The sequence below is a fragment of the Heliangelus exortis genome, chromosome 1 (genome assembly GCF_036169615.1).
Source record: "Heliangelus exortis chromosome 1, bHelExo1.hap1, whole genome shotgun sequence".
NCBI lineage: Eukaryota > Metazoa > Chordata > Aves > Apodiformes > Trochilidae > Heliangelus > Heliangelus exortis.
In genome coordinates this window covers 30,823,869-30,840,184 of record NC_092422.1, presented here as the reverse complement: position 1 = coordinate 30,840,184, position 16,316 = coordinate 30,823,869, and the positions used below count along the sequence as shown (strand labels likewise).

The following is a 16,316-nucleotide window of genomic DNA, read 5'->3' as shown; positions in this document are numbered from 1 at the left end:
TTACACTGATGCACAAAGCTGAAAAAGAGTTTTCAAAGTCTCATAACATCATTGCATAGCAGAGAGTTTTCACTGGAATATTATTTTTCCTCATAAATTTTTCATGGAAACAGTCTTCATTCCAAAAATTTTTGTTCTCGTGGTGGTAAGGAAACAAGTTATGAGTCTTTGCAGGGGCTTAGAAAGGGGGAAGTTACTTCTTGGATGAGACTGTAAACTCATTTATCATTTTTCCTGAGCTGATTGCTTCACAGGAAGGTATAAGATCTACACAGGTAAATCATATTTCGCCACATGAGTATAAATGAAAAGAATATTAAAAAAGTACGTAAAACCAAAAGCTTTCTGGAAGGAACTCTGAATGGGATTCAGAAGGGTAAGTTTCTCTTAGTGACATATAAACATGGAATATATGAAACTGTTCTCAGCTGGATGTACAACTCATAGGGAAATACACGGCCAGTGCAATGATCTGTAACTCAAACTCCAAATGGAGGGACACACTGTGCCTGCTTCTGACCACAGCAGCTCAGTCCAGCCCTGAAAAGTTTGAGACCTTCTACAAAAGAGTAGGAAGAGTTATCACAAGAAATTTGCACAATGTCTAGAAAATATATGACTGACAACCATAACAACTGCTTTCCAATATGCAAGTGAAGAATCACAGTTAAGCAAAAAGTCATAATTATGTTAGATAGAACAAACCTCAGGACCTACAGTATGCCCCCAAAAATTAAAATGAGGTATCAGAAGCTTTTTTCACAAAAAAAATCATTAATTACTGCAGCAAAGTGTGCAGAGAGGTTGTGGAATCTATGCCACCATCCCATTTTAAGAACAAGGAAGACAAACATCTCAGAAGTGGTTTAGATTCAGCTGACCCAGCTTTGTAGCACAGGAACAGTGCAGACAATGCCCTGAGCTCCCCCTAGACCTGCCCTGTAGGTCTCCATGTCCCCACTTCTTTCTGTGCTGCACTCTGTATAAAGAACAAGGACAATGCTACAAAGCATTCAGAACTCTACACACCAAAAACTGACTATTTCCGATGCTGGGTTAGGTGGTAACAAAGTAGCAGATCAGTTGCAGGCCCAAATGAAACCTCAAATTGCTGAAATGATGACCATCTGACAGCAGGCATCTTTCCTTAGGCTAGGAAAGAGGAAGCTTACTGAGAGAAGTCTTTGTTGGCACAGAATCACAGTCACCATGCAGTGTAGAATCCGAGACAACCTGTCTCTGTGCCTGCTGCACTCTGACACTCAGATTTAAAGTTAACAGAAAGAAAAGCAAGCACACATTCCAGCACAAATCTGAACATACTCTGAGCAATACCTGAACACACTCTCGTGTCCCTGCTCCAGCATGCAGTGCACACCACTCTGGGAGAAGCAAGAGACATCTTTCTGTTAAGGCAATTCTGATCTCAGGAACTGCTGGCACCACTGAGCCTACTACAGAGAAATAACCCCAATTTCCTCATCATTAAATCAATTCCTCTTCAAGCACAGAAATCCATTTAGTGCTATTTTTATTTTAATGTATTTCATTATTATACACGCAAACCTTGAATTTCTCACAATAATTACTTTTCCTTATATCTCAACAGACAAAATTAACAGGATTTATCACTTAATCCCTTGAACACACATAGGTCACTTTTGATCACATACTGGGGACGGTGCTCAGTCTCTGGACACCTGGCACAAAACCAGACACTCTTTGAAATTCATCTTCCACAGCTCAGCACAGTTGCCTGTAACATAACTACAGCCAAACTCCCAAAGGCACTTGCACTTTCAGAGAGCAGCAGAGCTGACATGATGTTGGAAGAGAACATCCCTTTTCCTGCCTTAATGAGGATTTGCTGTCATTGAACAAAGTGTCCTGGAAGAGCCATGCTAGGAATTGTTTTGTCAAGATTAATAAATACACGAAATATCATGTACATTGTCGTTTAAATAAAATTTCCACAAGCCATTAATGAAAGCAGTGCAGTGACATGAACTCAACACAAAAATAAATGAATGTGTATTCTCACACACCTTCTTAGTTCTAAACTATCATGGAGAGCTGTACAAAGTTTGTCCAAAGTATAATTAAAGAAACAACTGTGCTTTTCAGGCATGGTGAGATTTTAAAAATGTAGGTTTTATTTTTACTGATAAAATATCAAGCAATGCAAAAATAAATGCCCTCTTTCTAGAGTGTGTCAGATGCAGATATGATAGAAATCCCATTAACGAAATTCCCTTGTGTATGACTCATTTTTACTTGTCACTTATAAAAAGAAAAATAACAATTGAGAATTGATGTGCCTTTAATTATCATCTTCCAAGAAAAAGCAACTTGACAACAAGAGCAAAACAAATTAATATTTTACATTAACACACAAAACGGAGTACTTCATATAGAACTTTCTAGGTACCTAGCATATAACCTGCAAAGCAAAGACACTAAGTTAAGCAATAGTACCTATCTATGCATTTCTGCAAAATGTAACAAGGATTAATAAAGTAGTTAAAAATCAGCTTAAATTGCTAACACAAGAATGAAATATTTTGGTATCAATTATGTGACAAAAAGACAAACGTGCAGCTTTGTAGGCTCTTAATACATTCACATTCCTCAGTGTGTTACATTTTTTTCAGATTTTAAGGCTATTTTTAAACCTAGAATAATAATGCTGTGTTTAGAATAAGTTATAACTTCCTTAAAGTTTGCTGTAAATTATAGATACGCACTTTCAACATCACTACATTTTAACATGGCTTTTATTGGGCAGAGTAAAAAAGCAGAAACATTAAATGCTACACAAACATTGGGCTAGAAAACATGTCATACACTGTGTTAGTAAATGAACTGCAGCTGCTTCAGTTCCCTCCTCTTAGTACTTACTCCACTGCAAACATTACAATGTCTGAGACCTTTTCAATGGTATTTCCCTGTTAAGTACATTACCAAATTATGTCTAGTCTTAGTTTAGAAGAGATCAGGTAAATGACATGGTCATTTAAATGTAATAAATTACATATAATATTTACATGTTACATAATAATTTTTTTAAATACATAACATTTCAGTTTATACATTAACATAATTGCATATTTATACTAATCTGTTTTACATTAGAACATCTTGTATCTACAGCAGTCATTCACAAGGCAAAACAAACAGTCCTCAAAAAAGAGAAAAAAGGTGTTAAAGTACATACAGTCTAAATGCCTCAGAAAAAGGTGATAATTGACATGAAGTCAATATAATCCACTTAATTTCACTAAAGTAACATAACTTTATTCTCCACAGTAACATAACCATAGAACTTACACACTAAGGGGTAAAAAAATTTCCTAAATTTAAATATATGAAGAAATTGTTCTCAAGAGATTTCAATTATTTGTTTTTAAATTTTAACTAATTTTAATATTACTTAAATTAATTAATTTCACTTAATTTTAACGAATTTAATTAATTAGCTTAATTTTAACTAATTTAATATTTGGCTGTATAAACAAAATTTTGCACCTTAAGTAATACTATTCTAAGTACATGAATACTGCTTAATCAGAGTATCCCAAGCAGGCTCCTTCATTTTGGATTATTGAAAAAAAAAACAAAAACAACAAACAACAGCGTACTGGTTGATGAGAAGCTCAACATGAGCAGGTAATGTCTGCTTGAAGCCAACCATATCCTGGGCAGCATCAATAGAAGGGTGGCCCTGGGTTGAGAGAGATGATTCTCCCTCCCTGCTCCACTCTCCTGAGATGCCACCTGGAGTACTGTGTCCAGTTCTGGTGCTCCCAGTTTAAGGAGGACATGGAGCTCTTGGAAAGAGAAAGGCCACAAAGATGATTTGCACCTCTCCTATGAAGACAGGGTGAGAGAGTTGGGGTTGTTCAGCCTGGAGAAGAGAAGGCTCTGGGCAGACTTTTAGTGGCCTTGAGTATCTCCAGGGATGAGGCCTCAACTGGGCAAGCTGTTCCATTTTTCCACTGCCCTCAAGGTAAAGAATTTTTTTCTAATATCCAATCTAAATCTATTTTTCTCTAATTTCAAACCATCGCCCCTCATCCTATCACTGCAGGCCCTTGCAAACAGTCCATCTCCAAACACCCTGTAGGCCCTTTCAGATACTGGAAGGTCACTATTAGGTCTCCTTGGATCATTCTTTTCTCCAGGCTGAACAACCCCATCTCCCTCAGCCTTTCTTTATATGAGAGGTGTTCCAGCCCCCTGATCACTTTCATAACCCTGCTCTGGATCTGCTCCATCAGGTCCATGTATTGAGGGCTCCAGAGCTGGATGCAATACTCCAGGTGACATCTTACGGAGCAAAGTGGCAGAATCACCTCTCTCAGATTGCTGGCCGTGCTTCTTTTGATGCAGCACAGGATGCAATTGGCCTTCTGGGCTGCAGCCACACACTGCTGGCTCATTATCCAGCTTTTTGTCCACCAGCATCCCCAAGTCCTTTTCTGCAGGGCTGCTTTCTAAAACCTCATCCCCAAGCATGTACTGATAGTGCAGCTTGTTCAATGAGGGTGGACTTAGATTGGGTATAGAAGAAATTCCTTCCTGTGAGGGTGGTGAGACACTGGCAGAGGCTGTCCAGAGGAGATGTGGTTGCCCCCTCCCTGAAAGTGTTCAAGGCCAGTTAGGATGGTGCTCTGAGAAACCTGGTCTAGTGGGAGGTGTCTCTGCTCCTGGCAGTTGGAACTACACGATCTTTAAGGTCCCTCCCAACCCAAACCATTCTATGATTCCATATTTAATAACTGTTTTGCTATCAGACTAGTTGTTAACCTCTATTTCCTTCTTAAAATCATTACCTAGAAAAATCTGATTGATTCTACCAAATGTTTTCTCAATTCTTCTACCTTCCCAGTTCAAAGAACTGAAAGACATGCTGTTGAAGCAAGTTGGAGCTAACATTTATCTTACTGAAAAGCACAGATTGACCAAAACTTTTAACAGTGACTGGCACGGTGTGAAGAGTGGAAAGGAAGGAGGCATTTATAAAATTAAAACATTTGGTATAGCACAGAAAACCAGAAAGCAAAACAATCTACAAGAAATAGAAAGGTGTGAAACAGATCACATTAGTCATTGACATAGACAACTGATGCCCTTACTTCATGATGCAAATCAGAAAACAGGCATACAAAATAAATTATGAAAGCAAAAATCTATCAGTTAAGAAGCTATAAAAACCAATAATACAGAGCAGCACTTCTCAAGTGTTAGGCTGCACTCCCAGGGAATTATCACGATATGAGAAGTGTCATTAGAGTCTGAAACAGAAGCCCTTTCTTCATGGGCTACCCTGTAACAACAAGGGCTGACACAGAGCATTGGAGATCTTTGGTACCTTGGATCACCTGGCAGGAAAGCATCACAGTGCAAAGCTCACTGGGAAATGGGAATTAAGCAGCCTACAGTCCAGATGCAGTTCAGCCACCTGGCCTGCCAGACTACTGGCAGACTTCACACTAGTGCAAGACTGAAAGCAAACAAAATCTTCCTCTCTATACTGCTCTCTGAGGCATCTAATCTGATTTAAGGTGTTCCTGCTCATTGCAAAAGGGGGTTGGACTAGGTCACGGAATTACAGCATTGTCAGAGTAGGAAGGGACCTCTAGAGATGCTGTAGTTCAGCTCTCCCACTAAAGCAGGATCACTTAAAGTACATTACACAGGACTGCATCCAGACGAGTTCTGAATATCTCCAGAAGACCTCTAAAGGTCCCTTCCAACCCAAACAATTCTATGATTCTATATTCTTGCTACAGTTCTGGAAGGATAAACATTTCAGAAAAAAAATGTTGCATGTTAGGCTAGAGTTAAGAATGTAATGTAAACATGTTAATCCTAACACAGGTCCATATCCCACAGTAACTACAAAATCAAGAATCACAGAAACACAGACTGGTTGAGGTTGGAAGGGACCACTGGATGTCATCTAGTCCAACACTCCTGTCAAGCAGGGCCACCTCAAGGCTGTCTGATAAACTGAAGTCCTGCTGCCTAAGATCACAATATAAACCTGAAGGTGTGAAACAGCAGCTCCTGCCCTTTCTGATACTGTTCTAGCAGCACTCCCTGTACACGTTAACATTCCCTTTGCCCTCAGTATCCCTTCCCCAGCACTTATCTGCCATCTGCCAGCTGTGCAATAGCAAGTTAATTGTTGCTGTTATCAATGCCATCCAAAAATCCCTGTGCTCCAGCACTTTTCTTGGTGTCTGTTTGAAAATGTCATGGAATGAACTGAGACATGCTCAGACATAAATTCACTTCAAGTGAACGACTACACATGGTTTCCAGCTACAGAACCTTGCAAGCCCAGCAATGACAGTCACTGGGTATTCTCAATCTTTGGCCCCATCTAAGTATAGTGTAAGACTTACAAACCCATTTGGAATCCCACGTGTGATTGGTTTGGGTCTGAAAATTTATCTGGTTAGGAAAAAAAAAAAAAAAAAAAAAAAAAAGCAGTTGTTGGTGGATATTTATTAAACTTTGGACATCCAGCACATGTGCTGAATAAATGGCCACTGATCATCCTGGATCCTCAGAAACTGTTGGCCTGTACTGACCTAGGAAATGCCACAATGAAAACATGATTCACTTGCTGATCTGTGGTTCAAAAGGAAAAGCTCAAGAAGCATGTACTCTCAACACATGAGTAGGAAGTACAGATGGCTGCAAATTTATGGCTTTTAATAAGGTATCAAAATGTAATGTGAATTACTTTTAAGTAAATGTATATGCATTGCTAACATGCATAATTAGCTGTGTCTTTTGTTAAGTATTTAATGGCATCTTTTCTCACTATGCAACTGAATTGTCATTAGCTTGATTGCAAAGGTCTGCGTGTTCACTGACAACAATAATGTGACAATCTGGGAATAATAAACACCACAGTAAACAAACACCATACATCTGCCAGACAGCAGAAAACTCCTAGGACATATAACCTTATTGCAACTGAGTAATAATTTTAAACTGCCACAGTTTTAAAACCAAATAATTTCAGATTACTGTATTATTTTAAAAGTAAAAGCTGAATGAGACCCCTTTTGAAAAAAATATTTAGACACAAATGAACCTTTTACTGTTCCACTCACCAATGGGACAAGTTACACTCAGAATTCAGAGATTTCTATACAAACAGCTGAACCAGAGATACAATAAAGAACTCTTCAAAGACAACCTTCCCCAAATTGCTTGTTTTTCCAAAAGGCATTTCTTATATAACTTAAGTAATGTCAGTGGGATGACTTGAGAGAATATTTTTTTTAAATAAAACCTTGAAACTAATTCAAAAGGAAAGCAGATTCTTACTGTAGTTCTGTGGAACAAGTTCTGGGTTCTTCGGTGTTTTGAGTTTAAGAGATACATCTCCAATAGTGACAGTATCACCTAGAAAAGAGAAAAGCCTTTTAATTCCCAGATACATTTCAAGTGTTTCATGTCCTTATATTAAAGTTTAAATCACAGGCCTGCTGCTGACTGTGTCCTTACAAAGCAGTCTCCAGTGTGCTGAGAACTATTTAGCTTACTAATTAGGCTATGCTGCCTTTTGATAGATCAGGTACTAGGACAATTTATGCTTAATTATTATTCCTTTACTTTTTTTCTTTTTTTTGCTGTTGTTATAACCACAACTTAGTTTGTTGGGAGCTATGGAATTCAAGCTCCCTGTACAACCTCATTCCAGTTATCCTTGTTGATGTATGGAATTAAGACTACAGCCTATTTGTCTGCAGAACTAGCAGTGAGGAACATTTCAGGGGTGATGATTTTCCTGAATTTTCAAAGTAACCTGAAACAACACCTGTAAGAGGTACAAAATGAAGCTTGTCCTATTAAAAGAGGCAACCAAAACTTCTGCATGCTCTGTGTGTATGGTTGCAGAACCTGGCACCTTTCTCAGGCTCGTGAGGTCTCAAGCACTTCTTGCTCTGGATTTCACCAGAACTAAAGCACCTGACTCTTTTATTTACTGTCTCTTACAAGTACTTGCACGTCTTATCTGTCTTTCTGCAACCACAGGCTTGATTTAGATTTCAGGGCATGCCTTGTGCACTTTGTTGTGGAAATCAGAAGTGAAATCTAGTTCAGAGCCAGGAAATGGGTGAGCACCGAGAAGATGTTGGTCACACAGAAAAACAGCACAACACCCAAAAACCTGTGAAGCCAAGAAAATGACCTACAGCCTGGTTTTATTTTTTCAAGAGACCATCTGGCCATGCAAATGAGTACTTAAGTATTAAGACCATGAAACTAAGATGATTCTAGTAAAGATATTTTTTCCATTACTGTTTCTGAAGATAACACCACCTTCACTGCCCAACAGACAATTGCAGTGCATGTGTGAGGATGGAGAGGATTACTGGAGTAAGACTGCTGCATGGGGGTGTGGTTTTGCCACAGGACTCTGGTGACACTGCCTTTCCATGAACTGAGGCCAGGTTTTGGAACCGGTTCTTGTGCCTGTGCTTTTCTCAGAACACAGCCCACAGAAAAGATCCAATGCTGAAATTCCTTTTGTAGATCTGCATCTTGTCCTACTCCATTTAACAGGACCCAGACTGTGGCTGCCTATCTCAAGCACCACTTAAAGAATCACAGAATTCAGACATTGGTGGAAAACAGAGAGGGAGATGCCAAAGAGCAAGCTTGTCCTATTAAAAGAGGCAACTAAAACTTCACCCATACATCCAGTAGCACTTTCAGTCAGCAATGACTCTAGTTTTGCAAGCAAATGTAGTTCTCTTCCACCAAATCCAGGTGTTAGTGCTCATCTCGCAAGACTGAGAGTCCCCAGGTTCTGACAGGACTCACTTTTCCCTGGGAAAGGTTACACATTAGAACTACATTTAAAACAGTGAGAGGAGAATCACCTACAGCAATAAACAGGATGCAGCAAAGAAGGGATTGTAGCTGATTTTCTCCCAAATTTAAGGGCTTAACAACCATGCTGAGACTGAGATTCACAGCCTGACATACATCCCTGCACCGGGGTCTGTGTTGCTCCAGAAGACAAAACAATCAGATCTTTTTTTTTCCCTAAAATATTGGTAGAAGGCAGTAAGCTGGTGGTTCTTACTGCATTTTATGCAACAGTACTGTGGCAATGGCATGCCAGAAAGGGGGCAACTTAGGGAGCAGCAGCACTGCCAAATAAAAGGTGGCCAAGGGTTCATTCCTGGTTCTAAGGGGAAGCAGCACCAAGCAGTTCCCACTGTCCCTGGTACAACTAAGCACACTTCTCTGGCAGATCTGTACAGAAGCCAAGAAGTGGAATGGTCCCAAACAGAGCTGGGGCTAAGCTAATGACTAGGCAGAGGTCTAGGGATTTAGCTCATTCCTGGCCCTTAATTAATTTCCCAGAACAACAGAATCAGCCAGGTTGGAAAGGACCTCTGAGATCATCAAGTCCAACACTGGACATTAATTCATTTCATTGAATTAAATGCACTGAGTCTGCAGCTCAAATGCACCTAAACGTACTGTGCTCTCTTTAGCCTGAAGCATTCAAACTCACTCAAAAAGAAAGTCCCACAACAGGGGGGTTGGTGCCCATTCTGGGAGCTGTTATATTATGTCAAAGACTCACTGGACAACAAACAAAACCACTGCAGGGAATAAACTCTAGGCTTTAGACCTCCCATGGTTTTGCTCACTTCCCAAAGTTTTGAAGTAAAACTAGTTTACTGCCTAAGCATCATCTCCCTTTCACTCTCTTATGCTCCAGCTTCAGTCATTGACCAAAATGTCTCCAAGTTGATGAACATATCCTTATATCCATATTTTGCTTCCTGCAGAAGTTGACATCTTTCTCATTATCTCAGCTATGAAGAATTTTAGCATCCTAAAAAGAGCAGGTTGCCTGATATATCCCTGGGAAATTAGTGTCAGTTTATTTTCTCACCATTCCTCAGCCAACATGTAAGGAGGCAAGAACATATGACTAATTAGCTCCTAGCTTAAATCACCTCAGCACAAGTTGTAAACACTCTCAAGCAGGACACACGCACATACAGTCTTCCAAAACACAGCAGGGAGATGCTGAAACAACAACGTGTCAGACTTCTTCCATACACTGGAATGATGGTATCATCTGCAGGAGAGAATTTTGTAATTACCTACTGAATTGGTACAGTACTGGAAAGCCTCACTTGCTTTCCTATACTGCCCCCTCAAAAAAAACCCACAGTGGAGTTTGGTGTAGAAGAAAAATGGAAACTGCACCTCTTATCGGTAGTAAGTCCATAACCTGGCAACCCTTGATCTACATATCTAATCATATAGAAAAATTCTACAAATATTCCAGCCATTAATGGACTCTACAAACTTAATGAAAAATGGGCTGGGAGGGAACTATACACAGGACATGGAGACAGATCAGAACTTGAAATCCCTAGCATATAGTCAGGGGGTATTTAGCTTTTCAGAGGTTTGTTGCTGCCTGGAGACAGATGTTGCCCCCAGCTTGCATCTGTCCAAAAATCAAAAATACTAGAAGTGTTTAACAGAACTTTATGTAACAATAAACTAAAGCAGCAGAGTCTATTTTCCTAGCTAAACGAGCACAGGGGTTATTAGCCCACTTCCACACTTCCACCTGGACTGTATTTTCTAGTCTCACTTGTTGCCTCTGTACTTGTTTAAAATCTCAGGTTTGGTTACTCCATTTCCATTTCATTTCCAAACTCTTTGAACAGAGATGTCATCCCAGACAGCTGTTTCCCAATGGCTCACCATCTGGCAAGGAACTGACAGCAGCCTGCTCAGTAAAATGCTGCTGCTGCTGCTTCTTGAAGGTGCAGCTCTGTGGTGCACTTGGCACATTAGATCCGTCTTCTGTTTAAAAGCTTATACCACACCAACTACCCATCCCCTCCTCTTACCCTCCCAAGAGAAGGCTGTTCCCTAATGCTATTATTTTTCCCTGTATCCTGAGAAGAAAAAGCCATTGCTGTTTAAATTATTTACAGCAACACTGGTCATATCTGAAGAAAAACAGGCTCTGTCTCAACTACAATTTCAGAACTTCAGAAGCAGCAAAAACTTTTATTTCTTCTACTCACGATTTTTCTGGTGAAATGACACATTCAGAAAAGAGAAGGAAATGAATAAATTTAAAGGGTTATTTTTAAATAAAGAATTCCTACACTGAATGAAAACACCCTTTACAGATCTGTACATGTGTTTGCATTTTTGAGCACACAACAGAAACGGTTTCAATCTCATGTAAATCTTTATATTATCAGGCATCTTATTAGATACTACAATGAAGATAAAGGAATGCTGAGGTCTTAGTTGGCTGAAATTATTACCTTTTGGCCTTCTCCATTCTGAATTTATGTGAGATTAACACACTTCAATGGTCATTTTAATATATTACACATTCACTTGTACACAGACCATCCATCTGGTCTCAAGAGCCAATAACAGCAAGAGCATATTAGGACTGTCAAGGTGCTAAGGTCTGCTAATATTAATTTCTGTGTGATAAGGCTAAACCTATTAAAGTTAAAAATCTATATTCTACTCAAATGTATATTTCCAGGTCTCAATTTCATTCTTATGTGAAGTAAAGGAATGAAAGAAAACACATTATATCTACCCAGTACATTGCCATAAGGGCACAGAAGAGAGTGTCAGCCCTCATCCTTGAAGAGTCAACTTATTTAGAAGAAATAGAAATTACACTTTCCAGGATTTGGAAAAAGGAGTCCTCTCTCTCTCCACTACTTCCTTAATGTTTTAATTTCATACCAGCACTAATTTTCCATCTTTATGGCTGCAAACATTATACACAGTCGCTGGGAAATGCTGTAACCTATTATGCAACTTATTTTGGCACTGGCAGCTGCCCAGACACAGGAATATGGGGGTCAGAAACCCATTCCCTGCACTCACGAGGTTTGCCCCTTGACCATCACTGCCTTCACATACAGATGAGGTGGAGGTACAGCATGACAGCTGCTGTTGACTGAAGCAGTTGGATGCTTACACAACTGCTCCTAAGGCCTTCCCACAAACCAAATCACTGGAATAATTCTGGTTGCCATCATGAAGCCCTGGAAGTACAACTATGGAGACAATGAACAATAGCAGGAATGTTAAGAGAAGAATGAAATGAAGTATCTTAAACAGGTAGTGAAAAAAATATTGCTGGAACCACTCTTCATGCCAACATGTGACCTTCAACAGGATAATGACACGGGTAAAGTCAAAAGTAGGAAACATGCTGGAAAGCATTTGCAGCCATCATCCACCAGTTTTATACTCTTCGGACACCAACAGACATAATAAAAAAACCAAAAACCACTAAAACTCCTCCTAAGTACATGGTCAAATTCGTAGACTCCTTTCAAATTACACATTTTTATTACAGTCACTTAGACCTTGCACACTGATGATAAATATCACATGATTCTGAAGTCTGATACAGTTTTCACAGCTGGCTGTGTTATCCTCAGCAGTTAATAATCTACTTATTACTGAGATTTTTTAAACACAGGTTGGGTTAGCAACTGGGGTTGACAAAGTTTTGGAAAGCCAAGGAAGTGAACCCAGGCAGGCAGAGCTGCAGAAAACAGCAAATGAAGCTGATGTATTTGGTACACACAAGTGACAATGTGTAAGTTGTTTTATAAACCATGAGCAGCAGAGACTTCCTTTGCCTGTACTTTCTAAATGGTGATGATTTTTACTTTTCCAGCTCTTCAGTTTACACCAAATTCAGCGTTTGCTCCCACCCACTCCTTAAAGCATCTCTGGTATTTTGTATTCCATTCGATTTTTTTCAGAAGTTTCATATTACATACAGATAGATGCAAATAATTAAACTCCAGGAAACTGAACTATGTATAACTTCACTTTGTTCAGCTCATAGTGTTTCAACCACTAATAACTCTGCAGTCCACAAAATCTTGATGCTTTTCAGTCTTTTGGAAGGAAACTCAAAACCTGCACAAAAAACTCATCTGATAGTCATGCTTCCACAATGCTTTTTTTACTATAAATTAAGTTCCCTTCATTAAATGAGCTGTGCAAACTCAAACCCTTCATAGATATTTTTATCAGTCAAGGAGTCTTTCACTTTGAGACTGCTTAAGTGTCCCACTTAATAGCTACAGCAATTCCTCCACAGCCTCCAGTGCACCAGCAAAGCCACATTTTGCACTACAAAGTGCAAAAAAAATTAGCTGAAAAGCTAAACCTGGCTCCTTCACACCTAACAGGCCAAAATCAGGCAACAGTTTCTCCCTTACACTTAAAAGGCACCATCACAGTCAGTAAATCCAATCTGGCAGGGATGCTAGATCCAAATTACTGGGTAGACAACAATTTGCTGTTTGCTTGACTGCTAAAAGCTTTCAGCCTTTTCAGAAGTATTTACTTTATCAGTAGGGGAGAGATGGGCGGCCTCAACACTGTTTAGAACATGACTTGTAATTACAGCAGCTGCATAGAAATAGCAAAATCACATATTGCACAGAAAATTTCAGACCACCTCTCTGTAACTTCTGTAACCTCAAAGGATTGACAGAGCCTGCAGACGGACAGGCAGTCATCTTTAAAATAAAATTAATTACAAAACCTCAAACACCACACATAAAAACTAATTAATATTCATAATATAAAGGTCCCAAAATCACAGGAGCACAAAAAGCACTAAAATGAATAAGATGTTTCGGGTGCTGGGAGTACAAACAGCACGAGTATTATCTCTTAATGTGCCTTTAATATGCCACAAGATTCCCTAGAGCTTTGAGATTTAAATCCTTCTGACAAAACTATTACAATTATTGATTGTAACTGGGAATACTCGATAATTCATATACAGTGTATTCATTAATATTGCTGTTACACTCAGTTACATTCCATAGCACATGGAAATTATGAAGTATTTTTAGTAATACTGCATTTGCAACCATTTCATTTTGCCAGATTTCTTCTTGTTCTAAAGATTACTCATCCCAACCAAGGGCTGAAAAGTGATCAGTTACCCTCTTCTTCAAATGCTTGTTTCACACATTAACTTGTTCACTTTTATTCCTACTTGTGTTAAGGTAAATAACTCCAGGGTTTTTTAGTACTTTTCCTAAGTAACAACTTCCTTTCAAAAATTCTTGAAGGAATTTTATGGTTATCAATTCCTCCAAGCCTTTTGTCCCGGAAAATGTATGAGAAACCAAATGCATATTTTAAAAAATGGACTGGTCAACTGATAAACAGATTAAAAAATAATAATAATTTAAAAAGAGATAAATGGTATTAGAGGGATGTAATTAAAGCCTTAGTGAGTATCCCACCATGAGACTCACTTGGGGTCATTCTACCTCCCTACTTTACAGCTGCTTATCCTTTGCTCTGTATTTAGCAGCTTTGTTGGTTTTGGCATTCATCCAGAAAAGTGCCAGCTACCCCAGGCATATGTCACTGTTTCCAGACAACACTTCTGCTCAGCACAGGCCTGTCATCTGTCTCAGAGGTCACCAGAGGACACTCCAGGGTAGCTCAGGTCAACCTTCCCAGCACATGCAAGCTCAAGGTCAACCCCTTCTCTCATCACTGAAGGCTGCAGGCACACCGGAACACACCACAGCCCTGGCAACCCCTGACATGGATGCAGCTTTGCCTTAGCCGAAGGACAGAGCCCTGCGGTGCAGAAAGGGAAAGCATCGCCAAAGGGGGAGGAGGCGCTCGGTTCAGCTCCCAGGGGCACAGGCTGAGGGGCTGCTCATTGTGGGTGACAAACATTTGGAAAGGGGAACTATGGAGAGCGTCCCTAAAAGGCTGGGCCTGAACTCTGCCCTTGCCTCATACTCAGGAGCATGAGAAGGCGCAGGGACTACTGCTGCAAACAGACCAAACCAGCAGCACTAACCTGCCCAAACCAGCAGGACTAACCTGCCCAAACCAGCAGGACTAACCTGCCCAAACCAGCGGCGCTAACTTACCCAAACCAGCAGTGCTAACCTGCCCAAACCACCAGCATTAACCTGCCCAAACCAGCAGCACTAGCCTGCCCAAACCACCAGCGCTAACCTGCCCAAGCTAACGATGCTAACCTGCCCAAACCAGCTGCATTAACCTGCCCAAACCAGCTGCACTAACCTGCCCAAGCTAGCGATGCTAACCTGCCCAAACCAGCGGCGTTAACCCGCCCAAACCAGCAGGACTAACCTGCCCAAACCAGCAGGGCTAACCCGCCTAAACCAGCAGTGTCAGCCTGCCTGCAGGCCGGGCCCGGGCCGCCTGGCTGAGAGAGGGGCCGGGCTGCCAAGCTGAGCAGGCGCGGTGTCAGGGCCTGAGCAGCGAGGGAAGGCAGGGGGGAGGCTGTCGGGAGACCCGGTCCGGCCATCCCGGGGTCCATGGGTCGTTACCTGAGCTGTGCAGCGCCCTGACCTCCAGGCGGCCGGAACGCGCCGCGGCCGGACCCCCGCCCAGCACCTGCCGCAGGATCAGGCGGACCCTGCGCGCAGCGGGGCCCCCGGGCCCGCCGCCCAGGCACAACACCCGAGACTGCATAGGCCGCGGAGAGACCGCTGCCGGTACCGATACCGCCGCCGGGCCGGGCTGGGCTGGGCCGAGCCAAGCAGGGGAAGGGAAACGCCGAGGCACAAAGTCCCACCGGAAACTAGCGCCGGGCCGACCGGCGGCCGGGGCGGGTACGGCGGCTGCGGGCCGGCCCTGCGTGTGCCGCCGAGGTGCGTGGGGACGGGCGGTGGAGGGGTCCTCTCGGCCCCATTTGTGTCGGAGGGAGTGAGGGGAAGACCTGGCTGGAGGGGGATGCAGCGGCGAGGGGAGTCCTCGGCCCTCTCGGGTCGGAGCGGCGCGGTCATAGGGAGAGGCGATGGCGGGCGGCCCGGCGGAGGGCCCGATACCGGCCGTGTGTCCGATACCGGCCGTGTGTCCAGTCGGGAGAGTTGGGACGTCAGCTCCGAGGACGACGTGATTTTTGTTTTGTTTTGTTTTTTAAGAAAAGAGATTGAACTCCATAGCTGGAAACGTTTAAAACGCCCTGGAAAGCAGGGTATGGGCAGCGGTGTCTGAGGTAAATTCACTGCGCTGTTTCTTACCTCCGATTTCTTAAATCCCGCTGAATTCGTGGGGCCTTGTGCCACCCCTCACCTGTGTCTTGGGGTTATTTTATACCTCAGGAGGAATTCGGACCTAATTACTCGAGTGATGTTTTGCACATGCATGTGCAAAATAGGAATAGGTGTGATTTCTGTAAAAGGTGATCCATGGAAACATTTGGAAACTGCCCCGTTTCAACTACTGTTTAG

General features: G+C 41.6%; 1 protein-coding gene across 2 annotated transcripts in view; it reads right to left on the bottom strand.

The window, feature by feature from the left end:
* The window catches only part of VWA8 (von Willebrand factor A domain containing 8), a 178,854-nt gene extending 162,883 nt beyond the window's left edge, over positions 1 to 15,971 (bottom strand). The window contains exons 1-2 of one of the 2 annotated variants that reach the window (XM_071740230.1): positions 15,659 to 15,971; positions 7,348 to 7,425 (exon numbers count right to left, since the gene is read on the bottom strand). In XM_071740230.1, coding sequence (XP_071596331.1) covers positions 7,348 to 7,425; positions 15,659 to 15,869 — 289 coding nt within the window. In that variant the 5' untranslated portion in view covers positions 15,870 to 15,971. Of the gene's footprint in view, positions 1 to 7,347; positions 7,426 to 15,410 lie in introns of both variants that reach the window. The other variant, XM_071740222.1, reaches the window with a different exon arrangement.
* Positions 15,972 to 16,316: the final 345 nt, after the last annotated feature.